The sequence below is a fragment of the Dama dama genome, chromosome 7 (genome assembly GCF_033118175.1).
Source record: "Dama dama isolate Ldn47 chromosome 7, ASM3311817v1, whole genome shotgun sequence".
Classification (NCBI taxonomy): Eukaryota; Metazoa; Chordata; class Mammalia; order Artiodactyla; family Cervidae; genus Dama; species Dama dama.
This window is the reverse complement of record NC_083687.1, coordinates 18,990,850-19,002,986: the sequence shown is the minus strand read 5'-3', so window position 1 is coordinate 19,002,986 and position 12,137 is coordinate 18,990,850. Positions and strand designations below refer to the sequence as shown.

General features: G+C 51.7%; 1 protein-coding gene across 2 annotated transcripts; it reads right to left on the bottom strand.

The window, feature by feature from the left end:
- Nucleotides 1–947: 947 nt before the first annotated feature.
- Nucleotides 948–12,075, bottom strand: LOC133059519 (ribosomal RNA processing protein 36 homolog). Of its 2 annotated transcripts, XM_061146743.1 has the most exons (15): nt 11,795–12,075; nt 9,436–9,648; nt 9,049–9,225; nt 8,780–8,895; nt 8,525–8,596; nt 8,203–8,416; nt 8,037–8,123; nt 7,780–7,888; nt 7,568–7,641; nt 3,223–3,370; nt 3,021–3,087; nt 2,839–2,943; nt 2,243–2,317; nt 2,041–2,158; nt 948–1,467 (listed from the first exon to the last, which is right to left on the bottom strand). In XM_061146743.1, exons 2-15 carry the CDS (start codon nt 9,587–9,589, stop codon nt 1,331–1,333), a joined length of 1,653 nt encoding a protein of 550 aa, XP_061002726.1. In that variant the 5' UTR covers nt 9,590–9,648; nt 11,795–12,075; the 3' UTR covers nt 948–1,330. The 2 variants fall into 2 exon arrangements, with proteins under 2 accessions (XP_061002726.1, XP_061002725.1); XM_061146742.1 differs by lacking the exons at nt 7,568–7,641; nt 7,780–7,888; nt 8,037–8,123; ... (4 more) ...; nt 9,436–9,648; nt 11,795–12,075 and adding an exon at nt 5,196–6,187.
- Between the last annotated feature and the right edge of the window lie 62 nt (nt 12,076–12,137).

Below are 12,137 nucleotides of genomic sequence, written 5' to 3'. Positions count from 1 at the left end.
TATGTAGCTTCCTCACATCTACTTCCATTTCATCTTCCCTCTAGGTGTGCTTGATCTGCTCCTAAACCATGAAGTTTCTAATGTCAAATAGTGTATTTTTCATTAAAAAAAATTTTTTTAATCAATTTTGTCTTTTTGATACATTTTTTCATCAGTCATAGCTCTTCTTTAAACATAAGTAAGACATTTTATATTTTTGTATTTTACATTTCCAAACTCTCAGACTTTGCTGGTCTGGTTCTATTGCCTGTTATTCCTAATGACTCTTACTTATGCGTTGTTGTTTTTTCCTTTTGTACCTTGTTTTCACTGTAAGCTCATATTCCTTGAAATTTTATCTGGAAGAATTCCTTGAAGTCTGGGTTTAAAGTACAATCCTCAAGACAGAAATGCATTTTGGGAATTCCCAGGTGATCCAGGGGCTAAGACTCCCCTCTCCCAAGTTCAGCCTGGCCAGGAAACAAGGTTCTGCATATTTCAACTAAGAATCTGCATGCTGAAACAAAGACCCTGTGAACAGCAACTAAGACCCAACACAACCAAAATAAGTATTTTAAAAAGAGGAATGCATTTGCTTCTGCCAGGTAACTGGAGGCACTCCCAACCAGAGACCACTTTAAACTGACTTGTAGCATGAAAATATCCCAGTCCACAGGCAGTATGAATTCTCCACCCAAACAATACTGAGAGCCAGCTGCACTTACCTATCACCAGGGACACTTTCTGTCCCCACCTCCTACCTCCCCTTGCATCCAAAACCAAAGCTAAGAAGATGAGCTGTGGGATTGGGTCCCTCTTTGAATGATGGTGTCATCTGTCGGGCTGAAGGAGGAAGGGGCTTTGATCTGACTTCCCACTTTGTAGGACCCTTAGGTTTACTGCCCACCCACATGTGGCCCCTGAAACAGTAGTTCTAGGCCACCCACAAAAGCAGCAGGATAAAAAGATGAGACACAGAAGTGTTTATGAACTGGCTCCTGCATGAAGTCCCAGTCCTGGGAGCCACTCACAGACTCTATGGCCTTCAACCAGCCTCAAGGTCCTTTTCCTTCTATATCAGAATCATTAAGGCAAGGATGGGAGAAGGACACAAGGACGATGACCCAGATGCAAGCAGGGGAAGTGTGGCATGGCAGAAGGCTCAGCTGCTCTTCCTCTTCAGCCCTCAGGCAGTCCAAGAGGCTTTGAGTCATCTCTGAGCTAGTCGCGTTCCAAGGCAGCTGTGACCCTCGCCCTTGAATGGGAAAGAACCAGAACAGGCCAAGCCCACAGGTGTTCCCACAGATGCACTTCTCACTGGGGCAGCAGCAGAGCTGAGCACGGCTCCTTACTACTCTTTGCTCAAAGGGAGATGCCGTCTGTCCTTGCCTGCATTTCGGCGCCTCTTTCGACTCAAGAAGCTCTCTAGCTTCTTGCTTCGTTTCAGCTCCTTAAACTTCTCAGCCAGGACCAACTGGCGCTGCTCAGCTAGAGGACAAGGAGAAAGAAAGTCAGTAAGCAAAGGATGAAGTCTCCCTGCCTCCCCTTGCCCCAGGTCAGTAACTCTCAACCACTATGCAGGGATATGTGACTCGTCAGGAGTTCACTGGCGTGTAAAAGCAAGCTGACTTCCACAACTCCACTCTTGCTCAATTCAACCATGAGCTCCTTCTTGGTGCCCAACCCAACATATGAGGGGGTGTGGCAAAGATAAGTGACACTCCCTGCCCACAGTCTCATTAGGGATATGAGAATGGTTATAAACAACTCCCTACTACTATTATTTCTGAGTGAGTGAGTGAAGTTGCTCAGTCATGTCCGACTCTTTGCGACCCCGTGGACTGTAGCCCACCAGGCTCCTCTGTCTATGGGATTCTCCAGGCAAGAACACTGGAGTGGGTTGCCATTTCCTTCTCCAGGTGTACTTTCCTCTAAATTACCATGGGATCCAGCCTTCATGCCTCCCTTAGGCAGCTCCAGGACCCCAACACAATATCCGGTCACTATGGCCGCCCAACCTCTGTCCCTGTGACTCGCGGGTCATAGCTGTGCCCCACTCACATTTCTTCAGGAAGTATGGCCGACGGCCTTGCTGGGCCTGAGCCCGCCGCTCCTGCTTCAGAGCCAGGCGTAGCTCCTGCTGCCGCTTTCGCTCCTTCTGTGCCATTTCTTGCTGCTCCTGAGGAGCCGAGATGAGAGGGGTGAGACAGGTGAATAGCAGGGACTGTGAATCACCTCCCACCCCATACTCTGACCTTCTCACCATTCGCTGAAGCAGCTGCTGTAGTTTCTCATGCTCCTCCCCTGAACGGCGCTTCTTCAGCTGCTTTTTCACCAGCTCCACATTGGAAAATGAGTATGATGGTTAGCATTCTGTACATGTTAGCTGAAACTTTGGGCCAAGCATCATTCTAAGAGGTTCACATACGTTAACTCACATTAACACTATGAAATGGAACTATTAGCTTTTTGTGATAAGGAAACTGAAGTGAAGAGGTTAAGTATCTTGCCAGTGATCACACAACTAGTAAACTGATTCGCCCTGCTCCCCTCTGCCTCTCTAACCTGTGCTCCAGTCCCTCCTGGAATCCCCACAAACCATGCTGCCGCTAAGTCACTTCAGTCGTGTCCGACTCTGTGTGACCCCATAGACCCCACAGTCTCATTAGGGATATGAGAATGGTTATAAACAACTCCCTACTACTATTATTTCTGAGTGAGTGACAGAAGTTGCTCAGTTGTGTCCGACTCTTTGTGACCCCGTGGACTGTAGCCCACCAGGCTCCCCCGTCCCTGGGATTCTCTAGGCAAGAATACTGGAGTGGGTTGCCATTTCTTTCTCCAAACCATGCTGCTCACCTCTTTCTCTCTGGCTCGGATGTCATCTAGGAATTGATATGTTTTATCGAACACCTCAGGATTATACTCCCCTGACAGATCATCAAAGCGGGGGTCCCGGGCTACCTTTGCAGAGAACAGAGAATGTAAGACAACAGTTCCATCTCCTTTCACTGAGAAAATGCTTACTGCCTCCTCCTCACCTTCTTACTGACGGGGACAACCTGTCGCAAAAATGGCACCCGGACCTTGGCTGACATCTCCAGAGGCCTGTGGAGAAAGTGAAGGACAGCTCAAGGGAACTCCAGTCTCATTAAAGGCCTCCCACCTGCCACCCGAGAAAGCAGACACCTACTCAAGTAGGTGTGTTTCCCTCCAACTCCCGGGAAAGGCCTTGCTCCTCACCTATGCTTATCTGCAACACATGCTTTTGGGACAGGTGGTCTAGAACTCTGCTTCTTAGTGCTGCTTCCTGTTACCAATTGTTTGTAGGCTTTAGTCCCCACTTGACTCTGCAATTCCAACAACTCCTCAAATGACATGTGAGACGTGTCTGTGAAAGAAAAGTGCGGGTTGGGGGGAGGGGGGACTGCAACTCAGCTCAGCATCTGCCACTGCTGCAGAGACATCACCCCATCCTCTTTCCTTAGGTAAGTGACCCTTTCCAATATCCCCTTCAGACCAATTGCTGCAGGCTCCAGGCAACAAAGGTTGTAATGGTGCTCCACTGACACCTAACACCCCAACTGTCCCAGCTATCTGGAGCCTCACCTTGCTAAGGAAGGTGTACATATAAGGCTGGAGAGGGACTAACCCACAGTCTCTTCTTTTTCCCCTTCTCTTTTAAATTTCTCTTTCACAGGTTTTCCCACAAAGACCTTTGTCTCCATTCGTTGCTCAGCTACCCTTATTCTGGTTCAGTTTATGCTCAACATCTCACCTCACTTAGTGCTCTAGCCTCCTTACTGCTCGCCCAACCACCAGTCTCACTGCTTTCAAAGCTATCTCTCAACTTCGGCCTCAGTTGTTGGTGTTCAGCTGCTAAGTCGTGTCTGACTCTTTACAACCCCACGGATTGCAGTACGCCAGGCCTCCCTGTCTCTGTTTCTCTGAGTTTGCCCAAGTTCATGTTCACTGACCATGGGAGAGGTGCCTAAAAGGCAAACCTGGGATAGGGGGTAAATTGGCAGACTGCGATTGACATATAACTATTATATAGAAAAGAGATAACTAATAAGAACCAACTGTATAGCACAGGGAACTCTAGTCAATACTCTGTAATGACCCATACAGAAAAGAATTCAAAAAAGTCGATATATGTATAACTGATTCACTTTGCTGTACCCCTAAAACTAACACAGTATCGTAAATCAACTATACTCCAATAAAAACTGTTTTTTTAAAAAGGAAACTCCTAGACACAGGAAGTTTTCACTTTAAGTTCTTCAAATAATAAAATAGTTTTCTTTCCAAAAAAGAGGCAAATTGATCTTATCACTCCCACCTCATTTCCACATATATAATTTTTAGATCACTTACTACAGACTCAGTACTCCCCAATGGCTTCCATCTTACTCAAGACTAAAAGCTCCAGGCTTTGTAATGGCCTGAAGATCCCATGTGACCTATTCCATTTTGTCTCTGATCTCTTCTACTATCTTTCCTACTCCTCTCCAGTCAACTGGCCTCCAAGCAGTTCCTAAGCAAGAAGGTATACTCGCATCTCAGTTCCTCTGCAACTGACTTTGCCTCTGCCTGTAACACTTTCACCAGCTATATTGCTTGCTCCCTCACCTTCTTCGCAGGGTTTCTCAAATGCCATCTATTCAGTGAGGCCTTCTGTGATTACTTAAAACCATAACCCCTCCCGTTTTCTCTTCAAAGCTCTAATCACCTTGCTCAAAAACTGTAGTATACTAAATTCACATACCATAAAATTTATCCTTTAAAAATATGCAATTTCTTATGTCTCCGTGCTTTTTTTTTTAACCCCCCAAAAAGTAAGCTTCATGAGAGGAGTTTTGGGCTGCTTTATTCACTGTTGTATCTCCAGCATCTAGAACTATGCCAGCGTACAATAGATGTTCAATAATGTCGGCGAAATTTGTTGAATCTTCACCTACTAAGCCTTCCCCAATAATCAATGCCCTTCTGACTCTGCTTTGGAACATAAGTTTTCTCCCTGCGAAAAACCCCCTGTGTAGTTTAAAAAACTACTCAGTAAGTATCCTTACTCCCCACTTTCTAGTGCGTTGGGGGGCGCTCCCGGTGTCTGCGTCTTTCAGACAACTTGGCAGTCTCAGGGTGAGCCCGCACCAGACGCGGAGCCCCTCTCCCGGCCCTCAGGGCTGCCCCTCGTCCCGGCACCGTGCCCTCACCATTCTGCAGGCCCCCGTCGTCCTCTCCGCCATCCTGAGCCCTGCTGGGAGATCCTGCAGCCGCCCCGTCACGGGACCTTGCTCTCGGCATGGCTTGAGCGGCGTATCGAAGACTAATGTCGTTACTTCCGCCACGGAGGCTCCCGGCCTGCCCCTTCCGGAAGGCTTGGTGTCAGCAGCGCAGATCCCGCCCACCACTGGGCGGGGCCGAGCGGGTTGCTGATGGGCGGCCGGGGTACCCTCCCTACGCGGAAAAGGGCGACCCATCGACAGAACGTCGCGCTACACTCCACACCGGAGAAACTCCGGCCAGGTCGTGGTGGTATTTGGTTTCCTAATGCTCTTGGCTGAGAAGCCAGAGCCTCAGCACCCTGCCCCCACTGTAAACTCCTGCCATCCCTGTCGTATTCCACAAAAAAGAGATCACACGTTTGGAGATTTTTAATTCATTTGTATAAAATTTGAGCTGGCTGAGAGTGTCAGGGTACAGCAACAGCTCAAGGAAGGATGGGATTATCTGCTGGTCCTCGCCTCCCCAGGTCAGGGAGAAGGAGATTTCATGCCAACAGCTGCAAATCCTTTCAGCTCGCAATCAATGCCCATGGCTCAAGCAGGGGGGAACAGGTGGAAAAGGGAGTGGGGAGGGGAAGCTCCTGAGGCTCACACACTGCTTGCTTCTCCCTCCTTCCCATTCCCGTCACTTCCCAGCAGCCTGTGGCTGACCTGGGGCAGAGCAGAACCCAGGAGCAGTTGGAGGGAGGTGAACGGGACAGAGCACCAAGGGGAAGGGGCCCTCGGCCCAAGGAGGAAGGGACCTAGCCCTTCCTGCTACAGCTCCCCACTAAGTTCACAGCACAGAAAACACCTCTAGTCCAACAACTCCACGCGGAGGTATACCAAGTCCAAGGTTCAAAGGGGCAGGCGGGGGAAGAGATGGGCAGGGGCAGTGAAGACAACAGCAGGCTCAGGAAGGAAGGTGGCAGAGACATCCTCCTACCCATGGGAGGAGACGATGGGGCGACTGATATTGCTGTTGGTGGTCATGGCATTCAGCTCCCACCTGGAAGGCCAAAATTGACAGGGAGAAAGTAGAGAAGCGGGAGCCTCCGTCCCCAAATCCAGAATTGCTCAAACAGAGCAATGAACACACCAGTCCCTTCAACTTTCTAAAGTTCAGCCACCCACAGCCACCTCTTCCTTACAGCCCTGTTAGGTTTAACAATCAGGTCCCACCCACCACCAAATCCACTACCACCCACTCATCCACCTGCAAGCTCCTGTGGACTTCCTGTTTTTGTTTATCTATCGATAGTCTTACGCCCAACACCTGGAGAAAACCATCTATGTATACGTCTCAATGAAACTTCCCAACCTACCTTTCCTCCTCTGCTCAGATCCAACCAGGAAGCCCCTCCTCCCACCAGGAATGCGGGGTTTTGTTCTCAACTCCCATCCTCATAAAGCCCCCACCCACCCATCCCACCATATTAAGATTCAGTTCCTCTCTTTTTGACAATGGTCATTCTACAAAATTTCACCAAGTACCTCCTTATACCAAGGCTGCAGTCTACTTGGTATTAGGCACTTGAGACATGTGTCAATCCTGGGCCAACCTGGGACCCACCTGTTCAGCCTTGTATCCTCTATCACCTGAGTATCAATACTGAATACTGAACACACAGAACCTCAGCAAGAGGAGTTAAGCTGAACTGATACAAGGAGAGGAAAGTGTCACAGAATGATCCAGAAGAGTACAATTATATACAAAGTAGCTTCCAGTGCTTGATTTAGACCTAAGAATAGAATTCAAAGTGGCTAGAAAAAACCGCCCTTATTTCTGGAATTGATGTGATCCAGAGACTCCTAAACTTGTCTTTTTTCTCAGGTTCTAAGATTTAATCAAACTTCTTCAGCAGGTTAACAGAAATAATTGTGTAAGCTCAGGTCTCAGGAAGTGATGCTTCTGAGCTTGGTTTGAAAACTGGATTTTTTTTCGCTATAATTTATTCAGCTGACAGTTTTATTATATTTTCTTCCAGCACCCTCTGCACAAGTAGACTACAGAACAAAATCTTCTCTCTCCTCCACACTTAGACTGAGTCAATCAGGTCATGCCTGTGCTGTCCACTCACCCTCAACTAATCCCTCCCTTCCAACCATTCACTGTACCTGATGTCATGGGGCAAACAGGACTGGTCCAGGTTGTACTGAATCACAGCCAGTTTGCACAGAGTCTTCAGACTAGGGCCTTTAAAGGAGGAATTATGGGAGAGGGAGATGGTCAAAGCCAAGGAGAGGGTCCAGTCCTGGATATCACCATCCAAAGACAGGGACCCTGATGGCAGAAGCACTTTGGGAATAAGTGTACTTACTGAAGTCCAAAATGTGTAAGTCAGAATGATCTATGAGGTCGAATTCATCCCCCAGACCTTCCTCTGGAGACGGACTGTAGGATCAAAAAGAGAAATGAAGGACGGAGCAAAGGCTACCCACGAGACTCTCTTGCTCAAATATCTCCCATGGGAGTCGTTTGACTCCCAAGGGCTCTGGCCCTTCCTGGAGCCCTCCCTTCTCTCCTCCTGACCTGGTGCCCCCAAAGAGGACAATCTTGTCACCAACAATACAGCAGCACTGGCGCCGGCGGGGACATGGCCCCTTGCCCTTCGGTTCAATCTTCTTCCAAGTAAACGACACTGAAGAGAAGTTTAAATGGAGGTTCAGTGCTTGCTGGTCCAGATATCCTCCCCACTCCACCCCTCACCTACTCAGGATTATTCTTTTCTTTTACACCCCACCTCCATGGCACCCTGTTCCTTCCCCCTTAAAGGCAGTGCTCTTTACCAGGATTAAACTTCCAGAGGTCATGGAAGTGCCGGTTCAGCCTTGCGTTATAGCCACCAAAAATGTACAGCTCCCCGTTGTAGCCAACTGGGAGGAGAGAGGTGTGTCAATAGTGTGGGAGCAATTCGGGGGGACAGGGACTCACGGGGACCTAACAGACACTCACAGGCTGAGTGGCTCCGGCGCCCCTCGGGTAGCACTGGGGTGGGTGGACAGTCCAGCCAGGCCTCAGTCCTCGTGTCAAAGACACGGATGCGGTTGCAGTAAATCTCATTGTTGGAATGGAATGGCCCAAAACGGTCGGCCCGGCCCCCAAAGACATACATATGACTGCCCAGCATTGTGGCCGAGTGGAAGTCCCTCCAGCGTGCAGGGTTGCCCTGGGCAGGAGCAAAGATGGCACGGAGAAGGGGTCAGCTTTCAGTTTGAGCTCCCTATGGTTTCTTAAATTGAGGATAGGTGTCTGGAAGAGAGGAAAAAGGGCAGACCTTTGTACAGATCAGGGTCCACGTCATGGTGCTGGTATCCAGCTTGTGGATGTCATTGGAAAAGCAGTCAGCCTGGTAGGGATGAGAAAGGAAGTGAAGGAAGGAATAAAAGAGAGGGGCAGGGGTCACTCCCCCACCCTCCAAGCCCCTCACCTCAGAACCTGCAAGCAAACCAAAGCATCCCATTCCACCACCTTCAATTCCCCTTCCTCCTCCTCATCCCCACCCTAAACCTCTGGTTGCTTCCAGACCTACCAGCTGCTCATAGCCCCCAAAAATGTACATGGTCTTGCCCAGGACACAAGCCGAATGTCCATCCCGGGCCCCAGGAACGGTTCCTGACACTCGGGGTGTTGACCACTTGTGAGTATCTGAAGAGGGCAAAGAGTGGGCCCGGTAAGTAAGCTAACCCTCCCTCCTAGACTCGGGGGCACCTCACTCCCAGCCCCCTCAGCACACACCCTTCCCAGGCCCCCTGAGGCACCATCTGGCAGAACACAACCACTCTTGAGACCCATACTCACTGACGTCAAAGGCATAGAGCACATTGCAGGCCCCTTCGGTGTCATTCCGCCCGCCCCAAAGGAAGACTGTGTCATCGATGAGGACGGTTGAGTGTCCATATCGCATGTAGGGTACCACGGGAGCCTGCCCGCGGGCGGCGGGCCTCACCGGGGGCAGCTTTGTCCAACGCAAGGACACTGCGGGCACAGCTCTGCTCAGCCCTGGGAGCCTCCCTTCAGGCCGTCCACCTGTTCCCCAACCACGTTGGCTTCCCCCACCCTCTTTGGCCATGGGGAACCACCATCGAACCTCACTCAGCCACCCCCTGCGCTCCCTGATGTGGGGCACCCACCGCCCACTGCCCTCCCCGATGCGGGCACCCAGGGGCGGTCCCCGAGTTTGCTTACCAGCATTGAAGATGTGCACATCAATCTGGCGCAGCGTCTCATAGTCTTCCCCTGAGCAGTAACCCCCGAAGGAGTATACCCGGTGCCCCACGGCCACAGCGGCATGGTTCACCCTGCGGGGCCCGCCCTCTAGGTGCACCGTCCACCGTAACATCCCCTGGGCCTCTGGTTACAGCAACATGCCCCCCCGGCACGGCCTGCTGCCTCCGCTACCTGCACACAAGTTGGGGCCACGGGCTCCTCAGGCGAGGCCTTTGCCTGGCTCACCGTGACTCTGCCCGGACTAGCCCTTGCCCGTAAGCGTCACCCTGGTGGCCCTCCCACACCACCCCTCCGCAGCTCAGGTGGCTGGCTCTGCCCCAGGGGAGCCGCCGAGGTCAGGGAGCTAGCCCTGGCCCTGTGTTCTCCAACAGCGAAGGGTGGGGCCACTCTGACCTGCCTACCAGCTCAGACTGCTGAACTAGGGCTCAGCATGGTCGCCCATCCCCACGGAGGCTGTACGCTGTTCCCTGGCCTGGCCCAAGCTCCGATCCCTCTTCCCAGGTCAGTGAGTTCTCTTGTCTCCCTGGCCCTGCTCTGCTTACTGCCACCTCTCTAAGAATCTCTGTGCTCTGAGGTGGGGAGAGGGATCTCAAAATACTCAGAGCTATTAATAGCCCAGCCAGCCCCAGACTGTCCATTGAAAGCTGGCACGAGTGCCTCCACGCAGAAAAGCTTTTAGGCTTTTAGAGTGGAATGGTCCCTCGATCCAGGATGGGGTGGGATTGATCCAGGACAGGGACCTCCATGGATGGCTAGCCCCTCTTCGGGGGCGCTTGTCAAGCTGAGCAGTTGTCATCGGGGTCATCTAGGGCCCCTCACGGGCACGAGGAGTCCCTTTGACAGCTGTACCTGGTATCCTGCCAAGAACTTAAGCCAGAAAGGTATGTGTCTGCTGGGGACTGAGGAGTGGGGGTGGGGTGGAGGCGTTCTCTCCTCTTGCCATTTGCCCAACTTGCCCACTGTGATAGAGAACAAGCTGTTTCTAGCAGTTCTCCTGGGTCCCTGTAACCCAAATAGGAGAGGGGTAGGGGTGTGCAATGGAAAGGAAAAGGAAAGCAAAAATGCTCTTGGCCAGGACAAGAAAAAGATCCAGGCATGAGAAGTCATGGTCTCTTAAAGACAACCCGCCAACCTAGTGATAATGGGTACATTTGAAGGCTCTATCAGGCAGGTCTCCTACGGCACCTGATAGGTTTGGGTGGATCATCTGCTCCCTGTTCAAGAAGTCCTGGAGAGGGAAGCGCCAGGCAGAACCTCAGGCACCCAAAAAGCTCAAGTATGGCGGCCCCTCGCAAGAAAGACATATGGGCTTCAGCTGGCTTGCCAGTCCTCCACCCTTACCCAACCTCCCTCAACCCCCAACCCCACGCTTTAAATAGCTACTCTGCCAAACCTGAAATAGCCCCAGCAGGAAACCACTCTCCTTACTCCTGTTCTCAATCCAAAAGCTCTTGGATCTGAGCTTAGGGGAACAGATAGGAAGGAGGTTGACAGGCTTAAGAATGGGAGACCTTCATCTTCCCTCATAGACTCCACCTTCCCCTTCAGCTAGATCAAGTTAGAGCATTCAGAGGGCAAGAGAGAAGCGATTCTGTGCAGAGGTGGAGGAAAAACCCCATGGCTTCTCCTCCAAAAAGACAAAAGCTCAGGGAGAACAAGCCCCCAGGGTCTCAGAGGCTCCTCTTATTCCCGGTCTCTCCCATCCTCCATCACTGCCGCATTCTCAAGCATCTTCAATCCCCCTCACGAACCTGCCCTCCCCTCCTATTCTCGTGCAATTTTCACTCCCAGTTTCTGGCCCTTCTTGATCTCCTGAGAGCTCTGCATTTTTTTTTTTCTTCTTCTTCCTTCCCCTACAACTCCAAGCTTCACCGTGACAGCCCTTCATTTTTGCTCTTCCACTAAGGGGGAATAAAAAGCTAATATTCATTGACCCCTTTCCGCCTGAGATATTCCTCCCTGTATATGACGCTCTCCCTGTCGCCTTCCAGTCATCCCAACCTCCCCTCCCCCACAACGCCAGACACCCCCGCCCTTCTCTTCCATTATCCTCAGCCTCCCTGTTCCCTTCATAACCCGATCTTCTTCCCAGTTTCCTTGAGGGCCTCCTGCAGCTACCAGGTGTCCCCCACCGGTTCCCTCACCACCCTCCCCTGGCCTTTCTCTCCCAATTAACACTTTCCTTTCCCATCATCCCCCAGCTCCCTCCCAGCCCCCACCGCATCACTCTCAGGCCCCTCCCCCAAGACCCCAGCGCTAAGCAGGGGCGTCCCCAGCCCCTACAATTTTCTTTGTCCCTCAGCCCACCCCGGGCTACCTGCCAGGCCGGGCCGGGGCGGGGCCGCGGGTCCTCGCGCTGCCTGCAGCCTAGAACCCGTTGCGCGCCAACCGACGACTCCGTCCCCAACGAGATAAACACAGCCAGGCTGTGTCCTTCCGGCGGGCAGCTGGATGCGCACGTGCAGTCCGAGCTGACTGCTCGAAGCGTACCGGGACTTGTAGTCCACGGGATTCCGGTGGGCCTGGAGCTGCCGAAGAGTGGGCAGTGGCCAGAGGAGGTGGTGTGCAGATACGTGTCAAAGATCCCGGGCTTTACTGGGTAATGTAGTCCTGGGTCTGGGAGAAGGTGGTGGAGGCGGGGCAAGGGGCTCTTCGCCCAA